At 41.3% G+C, this 13849-nt stretch overlaps 1 protein-coding gene across 1 annotated transcript; it reads left to right on the forward strand.

Annotated features, from left to right (window-relative positions):
• Positions 1–1387: 1387 nt before the first annotated feature.
• nrn1a (neuritin 1a) lies at positions 1388–13425 on the forward strand. The gene is made up of 3 exons (XM_085362550.1): positions 1388–1650; positions 7272–7419; positions 9943–13425. Exons 1-3 carry the CDS (start codon positions 1596–1598, stop codon positions 10169–10171), a joined length of 432 nt encoding a protein of 143 aa, XP_085218676.1. The 5' UTR covers positions 1388–1595; the 3' UTR covers positions 10172–13425.
• The last annotated feature ends 424 nt before the right edge of the window (positions 13426–13849 follow it).

The following is a 13849-nucleotide window of genomic DNA, read 5'->3' on the forward strand; positions in this document are numbered from 1 at the left end:
GATCGTTCGTCTTTTGATCCTCGATGATGCTTTTTGGCTCTTTTTGGTTATTTGTGTTTTTTTTGTGCAGTTTTATATTTGTTTGCTGTTTTCTGGCTGTTTTTGGTGCTTTTCCTGTGATTTTGTGGTCCTTTTATGGCCGTCAGTTTTTATTTTGTGGCTGTTTGTTTAATCATCGTTTGTGTCTTTGTGATGCTGGTTTCTGCGTGTGGTGATGTTCTGTTGTTCTATTTGTTGTTATTTTGTGTCTGTTGTTATTGTTTTGTGTCTTTGTGATCATGTCTCTGTTTTTGGTCGTTGTGTATTTTTTTTGGTCAGATATTACGTTTGTAAAGATGCCCCGCCCCCTCCGTAAATATGACCGGCCCACCCAACATCAGTGATCAACAGTAATGTTATGATGTTGAGTATGATGCTGTGTTATTCTCATCGTCTGCAACATCAAAGTGACGGCAGAATGAATGAATGTGTGATATCAGTGTGAACGACTTCAGCTCCTTTTGGCCTCTTTGACGCTCACACTTTGACCTGGAGTGTAAATTCTTATCTGAGGCCTTTAAATATATGTTTAATAATAATAAAATAATATAAATATAAAATAAAATAAAAGTTAATTAATAATTAATTAATAGTTAATAGAAGAATTCACATTATTTTCATAACAAATTAAATAATTCTCAGTGCAGTACCAGAAATGACCACCAGGAGGAAACTGAACAGAAACACACCTGTGAAGATTCGGCCTCAGGCGTTTGAGGGGAGGAGCTTAACTTCAAACACAAAAGGTCCAACTAAAGAAATAAAAATAAATCCAGTTTATTAATAAGAGAAGGGGGCGTGTCCAGCCAATCAGAGCGCATGTCCCATAATAACCCAAACACAGTAGGGGAACTATTTTCCTATAAAGGCCGGTGTAGGTATTTTATATTTTTATTTTTTTAATATTATGATTTTTAAATGCAGCATTTTTGTGCTATAAACTGGACCTATTTCGATATTTAAATGTTTTAATGTGTTTATGTGAATTAATGCTGAAGCTTAAAGTCTGCTCAGGTTTAAACCCAGTGCGCATGACAGTGCAAGGCCTTTGGGAAGCTGTACAATTTATTTTTATTTTTATTCTGAAATATTAAAAATGGTTTATTTAGCTCTTGTTCATCTCGGTGGATAAAGAGCCCGTGAATAATTTTCGCTTTATTGGGAGGAAAAAGGCCTTTCAGACGTTTCAAAGGCATAAAAAAAATCTTGTCACAGAATCATAAAAGAAGGATAAATAATATTAATGAGGGAGGAGAGGAGGAGGAGAGGAGGAGGGGCTTTCTCTCTCTCTTTTCTTTTTTCTCTCCGGACGCGTAAAAACGAGCAGGAAGCGCCGCGCGCACAGAGGACGGAGAGCCGCGCGGAGGGAGCAGCTTCACACTAAAAGAGCAGAAGAAGAAGAAGAGAAAAGAGGAGGAGAAGAAGCGGGGGAGCAGGCGGAGGACTCTGCTGGATGTAGCTGTTTGCGGCTGTTTTGCGGGGAATGTGCGGCTCCTCCGCAGCTGCTCTCCAACTTTGCGAGTCTCTGCTCTCATGCCGAGAGGCGGACGCAGAGGATGGGAGTTACCTGGTCCTCCAGATGCCTCGCGCTCTTCCTGGCTCTGCACATAGGTGAGCGCAGAAAGTCACGCTTTGCGGGTTTTTCTCTGTAATTGCACCAAATTCCAGGATGAAAGCTGCGCTTTTAGACGTGTTTGCAGATGATGAGGAGCTTGTTTCACGTTTGTTATCATGAAAGAATTTTTCTTCTTCTTTTGTGACCTTTAAAGTGTCTCTGTCGCCGCTTTTCAGTCACTTCTCATTTTTATTTCATCGCCTGCAGAAATAAAAGAAAAACGCGAGTTTCGGGTGAAATGTTCTGCTCCTTTGAGTTGTTCTGAGTCTGCGCAGAGCCGAGGCCGTCCGTGGGGCAGATGGAGTGTTTTTTCTGAATCGTGTCGGTGCTGCTGTCCGGACTTTTCTTGTCCCGATGAAGCCGCGCAGACATGTGAGCGGCGGTGGGCTCCACTTCACATTCGGCGCGTGCGCGTGTGCGTGCATGTGTGCGCTAACAAGGGGAATGCCCCCCTCCCTCCGCCTCCTCCCCCTCCCCTCCTCGGTGTCCCACGCTGGACGCGTTTTTATTTGATTTGAATCATTTTTAATTCAAAATGTGAGAAAAATAAAAACACGTTTTGTTTTATTTCGCTCTGATTTTTACGGCCCTTCGTGATTTTTAGTTTCGAGTGTTGAAGCTTCACAAAAGAGAAAAAGGCCTGAAAAAAAAAATCACAGAAATGTCGGAGCGGATCCGCAGTGCGCGTGAAACCCGGAGGATGGAGACGGCACGAGCCCGCGTTTAACCCCTGCAGCTGCAAAAAATGAAATGAAATAAAAATAAATTAAATTGAATAAAATATAATATAATACAATAAAATGAGCCGATACGTTTCTTGTGGGCAGCCGGGCTCGTGCACGCAGGAACAGCACGTTTGATTTCAGCTTTCACGTAAAAATAAATCAGGTGTTTCCGCGGGATCCGTCTAATAACTGGAAGGAAGGAAATTAAAAATTTCCACGAGCAGAGACGCGGAGATGATTTCTGTTTTTCTGCTGTTGCATAACGACGCTGTGGAGGATGGCTCAGTGTGTGTGTGTGTGTGTGTGCGTGTGTGTGTGTGTGTGTGTGTGTGTGTGTGCAGAGGGATGCTGAATTATTCAGGACGCAGAGTCCTCGGTGCTGATGTTAGTCAGAGCTCCGAGCAGGAGGTGAAGGAAGATGAGGAATCAAGAGAAAATCCACGCGCGCGCTTTCACGTCCTTCACGCACAGCGGTGACCATCAGAACCGAGCGAGGCCAAAATGCGTGGAATGATTCCACGCAGGTGATTTTTCCCTGCAGGGAAACGTCTCCTCCTCCTTCTTCTTTCACTCACAGAGAATCTGATCTTCGTCCCGTTTTCATGTTTCCGCCGTGAATCTTTCGGCGTCTCCGAAATGCTGCAGTCTGATTGGTCCGAGGTTTGGCGCGCCGCTGCAGCACAATCCTCAAAATCAGTTGAACAATAAATTTATGACATGCACATCGAAAACACGGCTCATGTTCACGTGTTTGGCTGTTTGTGAAACTCACACGTGGGCATCAAATTCAGAGTAAAGATCAGAATCGAAACTGTGGAGATTTTGTGGATTTTTAGGGGTAAAATTTCCGTTTTTGGCGCATTTTTACGCACGAAAATGGCCTCGTGTGTAAAGGAGGTGGGTGTGTCCGCAGCGTGAAGCTACAGCACGCTGCTTTTGGCATGACACACTGCAGGCAACAGTGTGTGTGTGTGTGTGTGTGTGTGTGTGTGGACGTGGGGTGAATGAGTGCACGCGTGCTTGATGGGAGGCGTGAACGAAAAAGAGGGAAATTAATTAATGTGCACGACAGCGGGTTCCATCAAACAGGAGTAATAAAAAATAGCAGATAATTATAATAAAATAAAATAATAAATAAATAAAGATCATGTGTGTGCGTGGGGGGGGGGGGGGGGGTGCATTCTTTTTTTAATGGATCAGAAATAAAAGCATCTTTGGAGATGAGAAAACAGAAATTTCACGCGACAAAAACGAGTCGAAGCGACTGAAATGTGTAAGAAAGAGAAAGAAAACGGGGAAAATATAAAGAATAAAACAAACGCGCGCAGCGGGTTTTTTAAGGCGCAAACCAGAAATAAAAACGCAACTTTTGCGCAAGAAAAATGCTGCAAAAAGCCCCAAATTTACCCCCAAACTGTCGCAAAGCTCCGTTTGGATTTCTTTGATTCTTTATTAAAAATAAATTCCCGATAAAAACGTTAAAAAACTCAAATTTGAGCTTTTGTGAAGCCGAGACTGGGGAGGGCGCGTTTTTCTTTTTTATACACTTAGTTGTTGCAGCCATATCATGCAGCCTATTAGAGATGATGTAATGCTCCAACATACAGCGGGAGAGAGACAATGGAGAGTGAGGGGGAGGAGGGGAGGAGGTGCGCTTTCATTCATTTATTTATTCAGATTAAATTTCGGGAGCAACAGGAAGCAGAAACGTGAAACCCGCAGTGACAAAAATCACGTTAAGTTCAAAATGTTTCCAGAAAGTCGCTGAAGATTAAACATGAGGCAGAATTTAAAAACGCGATTTAGATTTTACTCAAATCAAAGATTCAAAAAAGAAAAAACAGGAATTCGATCTAAAAAATGCAGAAAAACCAGAATCAGGGTCATCAAAGAAATGCTGTCACGTGCTGCATCCTGACAGGAAGTGGGACAGAATCTGCGACCTCCAATAAAGAAAATTCAGCTTTAAAAAAAAGATCTTTTTGTTTTATTGTTGAAAAATAAAAAACATTTTTTCCTTCATCTGACAAACAGCTGCTCGGCTGCTTTTTCTACTGGATCACGTGGTCTGTGGTGCCTCTGCTGGTCATAAGTAATGATTTAATGCTGTTCACTCATTAAACACAGCTGTATAATATTACATTTTTATAAGAAAATGTGTCCGAGGAGGATAAATAAATAACATTTCGTATTATTTTAAATGAAAACATTATTTTATGGAGATTTCTGTGACAATAATTTCATTTAATTTAAACAAATAAAAAGAAATGAAGAGATATTATGGGGACACATGGGAATATTAAATAAATAAACATGTTATAATATTAAAAAGATAAAAACCTTAAAATAAATCCTCCTAAAGCTGATTACAAAAAGTCAAAAATTCAAAAAGATTCTGAAATAAATCCCAGATAAAAAAAAAAGAAATCAATAAAAATTCCAGATGAACAGAGACGAGATGAATCACACTGGATACAAATAGTTTGCTGAATTAATCTGTTGGATTAAAAAAAGATCATCTTAATATTTTGGGGTTATTTTAAAACTAAACACAAAATGTTGTTTAATGAATGAATAAAACAAATTAATACATTTTTATTCTGAAAACATTTAAAACCTTTTAAATAAAAATGATTTTTAAATATTTCAGGTCAAACCGTCAGTACGTTACAATAACAGTAATTTAAATAAGGCTCATCATTAATGCTAATCTGTGTCAGTGTCATCAGAGTATATTTATACATCGATTAGAATAAAAGACATAATAAAATCACAGGTTCACTATCAGCTGATGTGCGGCGTTCAAACCCAGCTCGTTAAACGTAGCTCTGTGCAGATTTAATGAATCAGAAATACGAAGACGCAGAAACATGGAAACAATCACGAGTTTCATTTTTCAGAGGCAGGTGTGGTTTCTGTCCTAGCACGCCTTCACTGCGACACACGTCACTGGATTTATTGTTTCAGACTAGTGCAACGAAAACGTTTGATCTTATGATCTTATCACTCGAGCTAGCACCCACGCTCTCTAATTATGAAGTAATCAGCTGGAGACAACTGAAGGCCGACAGAGACTGAAATGAGCACAAAGACAAAGTTTGATCGATGGTTGAGCAGAGATCTGAGGTCAGGCTGTAGTTAGTGTAGCTTAGCATGAAGCCTGGAGGATCAGCGAGCCTGGCTTTGACCAAACTCCAGAAATGCATCTTCCAGTTCGCACCTCCAAATCTTCTCTCTGGTTGCACAAAGTAAAATTTAGTCGAGTGAAATGTGCTCGCTGTCTGGCTTTTATTCAGATTACAGAAAATTCACAAAAGGAGGACGTGCAGTTTGTGTTTGTGACCACAAGGAGGCGTCAGGAACACAAATGTTGTTATTTAAACAGAAACCATTTAAAGGCCAAAAACCTTTAAATGAAGATCTTTGTTAAATTGTTCTTTTATTTTGAAAAACCGCCTGTTTAACCACATGCTTATCCACCTGATTGTAAATATAAAACAAATGAAAGGATTTTAATTATGCAATAACATAAATACAGACTGCTGGTACATTTTCTCCGTGTTGGTAACAGGAAACAAGCTTTTATCTCCAGGTTTTGGTCATCTGCCTCTGAAAGCTGCATTATTGAAGCACTATTATGCTAACAGGAAGGGAACAGAGGGCTTTTAAAGGCTTTTACTCTGAAAATAATGATAGAAAACTGCTGGGAGAGAGCGCAGAGTGAACCAGGCCACTAAAAAGTTCTTTCCTGTTGTTGATCCTCCATAAAGAGGATCCTGTAGTGACCCTAGCTCATCGTGGACATGTGTGGAAACAGGTAGATCCTACGTGGGTGATCAGTCTCCCCCTCGTCCTCTAACAGCCGCGTCTCGTCCTACACGTCACGCCGTGTTAGCCCACGGTTTGATGGAGCGGAACTGGACAGCAGCACCCAAACCAATCAATCAGCCCGATCCCCTGCTTAACGAACCACACGCACGCAGTCACAGAGGTCGTGTAAAGGGGTGTGTGTGTGACTGCATGGGTGTAGGAGGCGTGTCACATTTGGCAGCTTCATAGAGGCGTTTCCCTGTCATGTATGTTAGTTTGCTCTGATGTGTTTCTAATGAGCAGAAGGAATAAAACCAACACAAACTGGAGCTGCGTGATCGTAGCACTGAACTAAGACTCCAGCTCCACATTATAACAGCTTTAAGTCTGTTAGCGCTCCCTGATACACCTGTGAGAACATTTGTAGATTCCACTTCTGTAAAATAATATTAGAAATTTTGCTCTTTTATTCTCAGATTTCACTCTCAGCTGATCTGATCACTCGTGCACTGTGCGGCCATGTTTTCATCTGTTTGTCTTCTATGATCTCCTCTTTGAAAACACGCTGCTCTTTGACAAACATGCTTAAGACCAACGAGTTCGTCTGAAAGGATGTTCGGCTCGCTCCGTTTGCTGATGACTCCGTGTTTTATACGTGATTTGATTTCTGCTCAGTCGGCTGCAGAACGAAGCTGGGAGGGAGACTGTTAACATCTGGACTCGTTCCTTTGATAAAAGAACAGTTTCTATGTGAATGTTTTTAGTTTCTGGTACACAGAGTTGACCCAGTGTATTTAAGACTACATATAGACTGAACAGAAAAGTCTTTCAGGTATTTTTGTCCACCATCATGAGCAGGCGAAGTCTCAAACTAACCGTGAACCAAATTAAATCAGTACAAATGTGGAGTTTCACTGTGAAAGCTGAAAAAAGGTTTAAACTGGGACAAAAAAGATATTTAAGGTTTAGAACAAGATGCAACAGATCTAAAACCTTTGTGCTGTAAGCTCCCACAGTTTGCTTTGATGTAAACGTCTCCATTGTTTCTCACCACTCTTCGTCCTCCTCTTCCTCCCCTGCAGTCTCCGTGTTGCAGACGGTGCTGGTCAGTGCTGATCAATGTGACTCGGTGTTCAAGGGTTTCTCAGACTGCCTCATTCAGCTGGGAGACAACATGGCCAACTATCCCCAGGACCTGGACGACAGGCAGAACCTGCACCAGATCTGCACGTACGTTTACCACAAACACACACAAACACACACAAACACAACATCGCATCAGCGGGGGCGGGGCTTATAGCATTGATGCAATTTATTTAAAAAAGTAAAAAATTCTAAGCAGTTTTACAACGGTTGAAGGTATTTGTTTTTTCCCTCTGGATCTTTGTTCCAATAAACGAGTTTGTTTAATTAAATATGTTCAAATATGTCATTTAAAGTCCAATAATGCGCAATCACATAGCAACAATAATTATAGTGCTAAGCTAGGCTACTAAAGGACATCAATCCACGTCTAACAAACCTCTCTGGTCCAAATTATTTCACCCCGTTAATCAATAAAGTGAAAAATATTAAGCTGATGTAAAAGTCAAATCAGTGTGTATAAACAGCAATGAGTCCATAAGAGGTCACAATGAGACGAGAGGTCGTTTCATAGTCTGCGATCAGACTCGCAGAGAAAACACTGCATTCACATAACACAGGAAATGCTGTTAGAGCGATCCTCGCTGCAGTTATTGATTTTATAGTTTCCGTCCTTTTCAAAACTACATGTGACAGTAATGAGTCAGAGGACAGAGATCTGCTCTCGTGTGCCGACAAACTGGAGCTTAGCTGCAGTGGTTTGGTTTTACGGGGCCGTGTGAACTGGTCTATCTCTAATGCCGAGCCCCATCTGTGACGTCGTGAAGAGTCTGCCACTCTGATCTCACAGAAACCAGTAAGAGTGATTTAACCGCTAACCCTGAGGGGGAAACGGGTGTAGTCAGTGGGGGAGTGCGCATATGTGCAGCCCAGATGACCCCCACCACCCACCATCTTCCCTTTAATCCATCCCACCACCCAAACCGGGTGGGCACCAGATGGCACGCTGCAGCAAGGAGCCCCCACCCCTCCCCGCACACACATGACTTTTTAATTCAGTGACAGCTCCATCACAGCGGTGTTGAGGCGTGGCAGGAGGTGCGCGTTAATACGCCTCCTCACACACACACACACACACACACACACACACACACACACACACACACACACACACACACACACACACACAGAGGCGTTAATTGCTCAGAGATGTAGCATCGACACGGCTCAGTTCAAGAGGTCAACATCAATAATAGCAGATTGGAAGATTGGATTAGATATGCTGTGTGTGTGTGTGTGTGTGTGTGTGTGTGTGTGTGTGTGTGTGTGTGTGTGTGTGTGCTGAAGCATGTGTCGCCACATTAACTTGGAGGGGGATGGAAAAAAACTGATGGGACAGATGAGAGAGAAGGACAAAGAAATAAAGAAGAAAACAAGCAGAGAGGAAGAGGAGGAGAAATCAGGCCAAGTGAGCACAGGAGGGAAAAGCATGAGTATTAATATTTTATCAAACCAAGAGAGTGAAGAGGGGAAGACGAGCAGAGGGGGGGCTGTAGTAAAGGAAGGAGACAGCTGACGAGTCATTACCTGCGACGCCCTCCACACATTTTATTCTGTGAAGCTTTAATGCATGACTGTAGTCTCCAAGTGTTAGACTGTAAAAGTTCTACACTCATAACATGAAATAAAGGCCTGTAGATTCCCACAGTGGGGCCTTCAGCTGGATCACAACATGTGTGATCATAAATTCTTATCATTTAAAAACAGCTTCTAAACTTACATGATAAGGTTTCAGGATGAGATGCAAGTCTTTATAATCTTAAAAAGATTTCTTTGGACTGGATCCAGAAACAGATACATACAATAAAAAGGACTTTTTCAGCTTTTGATGCTGAACGTGTCTCAATGTTTACTGCATCATTATCAGTATTACTCAGTATCGTTGCTACAGGTGGACGAGGAGGCGCCCAGTCTAACAGCATCACGTGTGGAACACGTGTGTTTGTGCAGCAGGAGCAGAAAACCTACAAACTCAAGCAGGACTTTAACACTTTAAGTAAACATGTAGTTCCTGAATTTGAATTTAGTTTGCAGGAGGCATGACCAGCTGACTCTGTGAGGACGCGGTGTGCAGGCAGTTTCCACCCATGTCGCTGTGGCCACGCCTCTTTCAAACAGATAATTATGGATTCGTGGAGAATAAAAATATGCGGCTGCAGATTTGGGAACATTAAAAACAAAAAATAAATTGCGACCAGTTGGAAGAAACAAAGCTTTAGTTGTATGTGGAGTAAAAACATTAGAATCAGTAAAGCAGCTTCTATTGTAGGCGTGCTCCTGTGTGGAAGCCGCTAAAGGCAGCCAGTGTTTTGCCTTCAATATTGAAGTGTTTTGCTGGGTAATGATGGAGACGGCGGCGCTGTAATGGGCGCAGGCTGCAGCTCTCGAGCTCCAGCTTTGTTTTACTGGAATATAAAAACTAGATGAAGTTCACCGGCTGGATCTTCATAAGCTTTTTCCTCTCTGTGAGTTCAGTGCTGCCAGATTCTGGGATGGTTTCCACTCTTGGCTCTGCTCCTCAGTGTAGCTGATGCAGTCAGTTTAAAAACCAGCCTCCCACTGCAGTCAAAAGCTTGTGGCGTTAATGCTTGCTGTGTTTTCTCCTGCCAGTTACTGGGATAACTTCCACTCCTGTGCCACGACGGCGCTGGCGGACTGCCAGGAGGGAGCGACGGACCTCTGGGATAAACTGAAAAAGGAGTCCCGAAACCTGAATTTCCGCGGGAGTTTGTTTGAACTCTGTGGCGGCGGCAACGGAGCCCCCAGATCTGCCAACGCCAGGGGCCTCGCCTTGGTCCTAACCACACTGCCCACCATACTGACTTGGCTGGCGTTTTAACAGAAATGAGGAAAAACATGGAAGCACAAAGCGAAAAGAAGTAAAAAAAGAAAAAAAAAGGAAAAATCCAACTGAAAAAAGAAAATAGGACAAGAGTGATAGCTGCTCTTCCAAAATACTTCAAAGTTTGAACTCATCACAAGAAAATACTCCCCGAATGGATTTTTACTGCTAGGTCACCGTACGGCGGCCCAGGTCGCCTTCCTGGGACATCTGCAGGCCGCCGTCCTCCCGGAGCGTTCATCCAATCACACGCAGACGCGACCCAGAGGCCGATAACATGAAATATTCAACACGCCTTTGAAACGATGACAATGATGAAAATCTGATGGATTCCCGTCCGCTTACAACCGTGGAATTACACAGTATTAAAGTCAACCATGAATTATTGATGTTTAGTAGGCTCGGCCTAGACAGCGCTGTGTGACTGCAGGGCGCTGACACTGTATCAGGCTATATATTAGAGTCCCCATGTAGCCCATGGTACATATTCATGTGTAACGCGAGGCCACAAAATCAATAAGACGAGCCAAGGCCTCGAGCCGATTCAGACCTGACGCCTCATTTTCACCACGGACAGATTCTCCTTTTTCTTTTTTTATTACGCCAAGTAGACTCTGTGGTATATTTGATGGACTGAATGCTTCGTGTAATATTTGTACTCGTATTGGCTGTTTGTTGTTTTCAGGCCACGGTCACACCAGCGCTAAATGCAGTCGTAATAACTGGCAGCAAAGACAGCTTACCAAAATTACACATTTTACAGGCAGAAAAACTGCAATGACACTACTGACCTTTGACCCCTACAGCATGGCTCTCAATCAACAGTATTCTTACATTCATAGTGTTGTATTTGGTTGTGGAGCTGGCCGGGTTGCTGCCATGCCACGTTTCTGGTGTGACCATAGGCTTGTTTTTCTTGACCAAACTCTGAGGTGCAGAGATGTGGTGGAGTATCAAGCCTGCTTGCCCTTAAAGAACAGTTTATACTGTTGTTAACGTGCATGATATCAGTTCAGAGACTCTCAAAACATTTCAGGAAATGGGCACAAAAACATTAAATGTTTTATAAGACGTTGTCAGGTTCAAGTTAGTTTTTGCTTCTGTTGGAAGGACACTTGTATTATCTCGATGTTTCATTTCTGTATTATTAGAATTGTTCATTTTGTTACTGCTTTTTGGTGGTAATATAAACTCAACACTTCCTGTAAGAGTTTCAAATTAAAAGCCCTTAAGAAACAATCACAACAAAGAACAACAAAAAGTGAAAATGGCACAGTTACATTTAAGCAACAGCTGATGACAGGTGACTATATATTGTGAATAATAAGGACATACAGCTGACTTTTAACCAAGCATTGCATTATAAATATTATGGACAGCATTAATTTTAAACTCTTTTATTTACAAGTGCATAAAGCACTCAAAAAGCTTAAATTCAAAGTAATAAGCCCTCCTGGGCACCAGCACATAGTGCCAGGTAGTTACTATGCAACATACTAGATGTTTTAATTTTAGCTTTTTAAAAAAGAAATAAAAGATTAATTGCCATTATTTAAGCATTTGTTTATTTATATGGTGGAATTTATTGTGCAACCACTTAAAATCTGTCCATGGTCAGAAAACAATAGTCAAGAAGCAAGCTAATGTTAGCCAGCTAGCTGTAACTTGGCACCTCTGTTTAAAGTTTTCGTAACGTAAACGTATAAAATAATGAACACATGATAAGCTAACAAACTTTGTAATCCAGATCAACCCTACGAGTTTTGATGTGACCGCTAGAGTACTTTACTATGTTGGTTAGCTAACAAGCCAGCTTTAGCTAACATTAGCAAGCGGTAAGCTAGCTTGAAGGGACTATTTGGATTCCCACAACTAAAGAAATTTCCTAAACTGAATCTAACTCACTGTTTTGGCCCCACTAGATTAAACGGGCTTTATTCTCGCTAATGTTTGCTAACTTGTTTGTAATCATGTAAAGGTACTTTACCGCAGTTAACAGTTAGAAGAATGACATGATTTAGGATATGCCCAGTTAAACTAAGTAATTATATTATAACAGCAGAAATGTACGTCATATGTAAGAGACATGCATAGCTTATGTCTTACATTTGTTTTCCCAGGTTGTATTTGGAGACAGACTTTATTTATTTATATCAACTGTGCTTCCTGCGATGATCAGAGAGCTACCGTTTAATTAAAAACTCCAAAATTCTGTTTGAGAATATAAGCTAGCTGTAACCATATTGTGTCCACACCTCCAAATCTAGCATGACTCAGTGAAGCAGGCTATGCCCAAAGTCGATCAACGTGTAATAACTTAGCAGTATGGCAGTAGTTCAGCTAAGACATGACATTTAAAGAGATTAGAGTAGCTAGCAGGTTGGAGGCTAAAGCAGATAGTATTTGTGTTAGCAAGTAAATTGGATTGCCATGGGTTAGTGACTAAAACATATTACATCAGGTTAGCTAACAGTTTGTATTTGCAGCTAAACCAAACACTGTTTAGCTTTAGCTTCTCCTTCATGAATTACCCTTCAGGTAGAACATTTCCTCACAGAGATGATGATGAATGTCTTAAATCACTGTAGCCAAAACCTTTCTGGTTTATAGCTTGAGAAAGTTGTTACGACGTGCTCATTTCCTGAAATCCCACGAGACCAAGGACTCCGACTGATGGAAACTTGTTTTGGATGTGAAAGTAGCAACACATTGAAATTAACTTTAGTTCCTGTTGGTGGGTGACATCCGCCATCTTTCATATCAGCACAACCACGTGTTAGAAATGAATGACTTTGAGAGCTAAACGGTTACTGCGAGGAGAAGCTGAGAGCAATACGAAGACGCGACTTCATGGCCAGTGTAGCTGAAAAAAAAAAAGAAATCACGAAAAAATGATGATTAAAAAAATCAAACCGTGGCTGAAGAGTGATATGACTGTTGCCATTAAGCACATCCCCCCTTTTCATACCAGTGATCCATACTAGATGACCTTAGCGGTGATATATTTTAGGTCTGTATGTTAGATTAAAAGCAGAGTCCCAACAGTATAGTAGCATCATGAACTACATAAATACAGTAAATGAATTTGAGGAGGGAGTTTATTTCTTTGCCGAGGCACCGACAATGTTTCCACTGCCTTCTGATGAAAAGATGTGTACTTCTGTTTGTTTGTTTGTTGGTTTGTCTCTTTGTTTGTTTATGGGGATGTTGCAAAAAGAGTTTAAAAAAAATCTTACGAAAATCATCTAAGAAGAGAAAATGTATATGAAAAAGGATTTTAAGAAAATAAAAACTCTATTATAGATAATCTATCCCAGACTTTACAGATTATAGGCCTACTGAGATATTAAAAGATGAATAAATAAATAAAAGATTGCTAAAATGATGAAGAGTATTAAATAAAACGACAACTGTTTGAAAATGATTGTGTGCTGTGGTTTTAATCTGGTTTGCTGAGTTTGAGATGATGGAGCTGGGTTTGGAGTCTTTTCATTATTAATGAAGGAGAGTCCCTGAGCTGCCACATGTCTCAGCTCTCAGTTTATATTGACTGAGACAAAGAGGTTCAGGAGGAAGAGGAAGGGGGAGGAGGAAGAAGGTTGACTGCGTATCCTGCTGAAGACATCATTTGGATAATTCATGCTGCCAAAACCCTCAAACCGACCTGGATTTGAT

This window comes from Diplotaxodon limnothrissa, linkage group LG9 (assembly GCF_057381915.1).
Source record: "Diplotaxodon limnothrissa isolate DT_005_m linkage group LG9, D_limnothrissa_male_GT1.1, whole genome shotgun sequence".
In the NCBI taxonomy this organism is placed as follows: Eukaryota; Metazoa; Chordata; class Actinopteri; order Cichliformes; family Cichlidae; genus Diplotaxodon; species Diplotaxodon limnothrissa.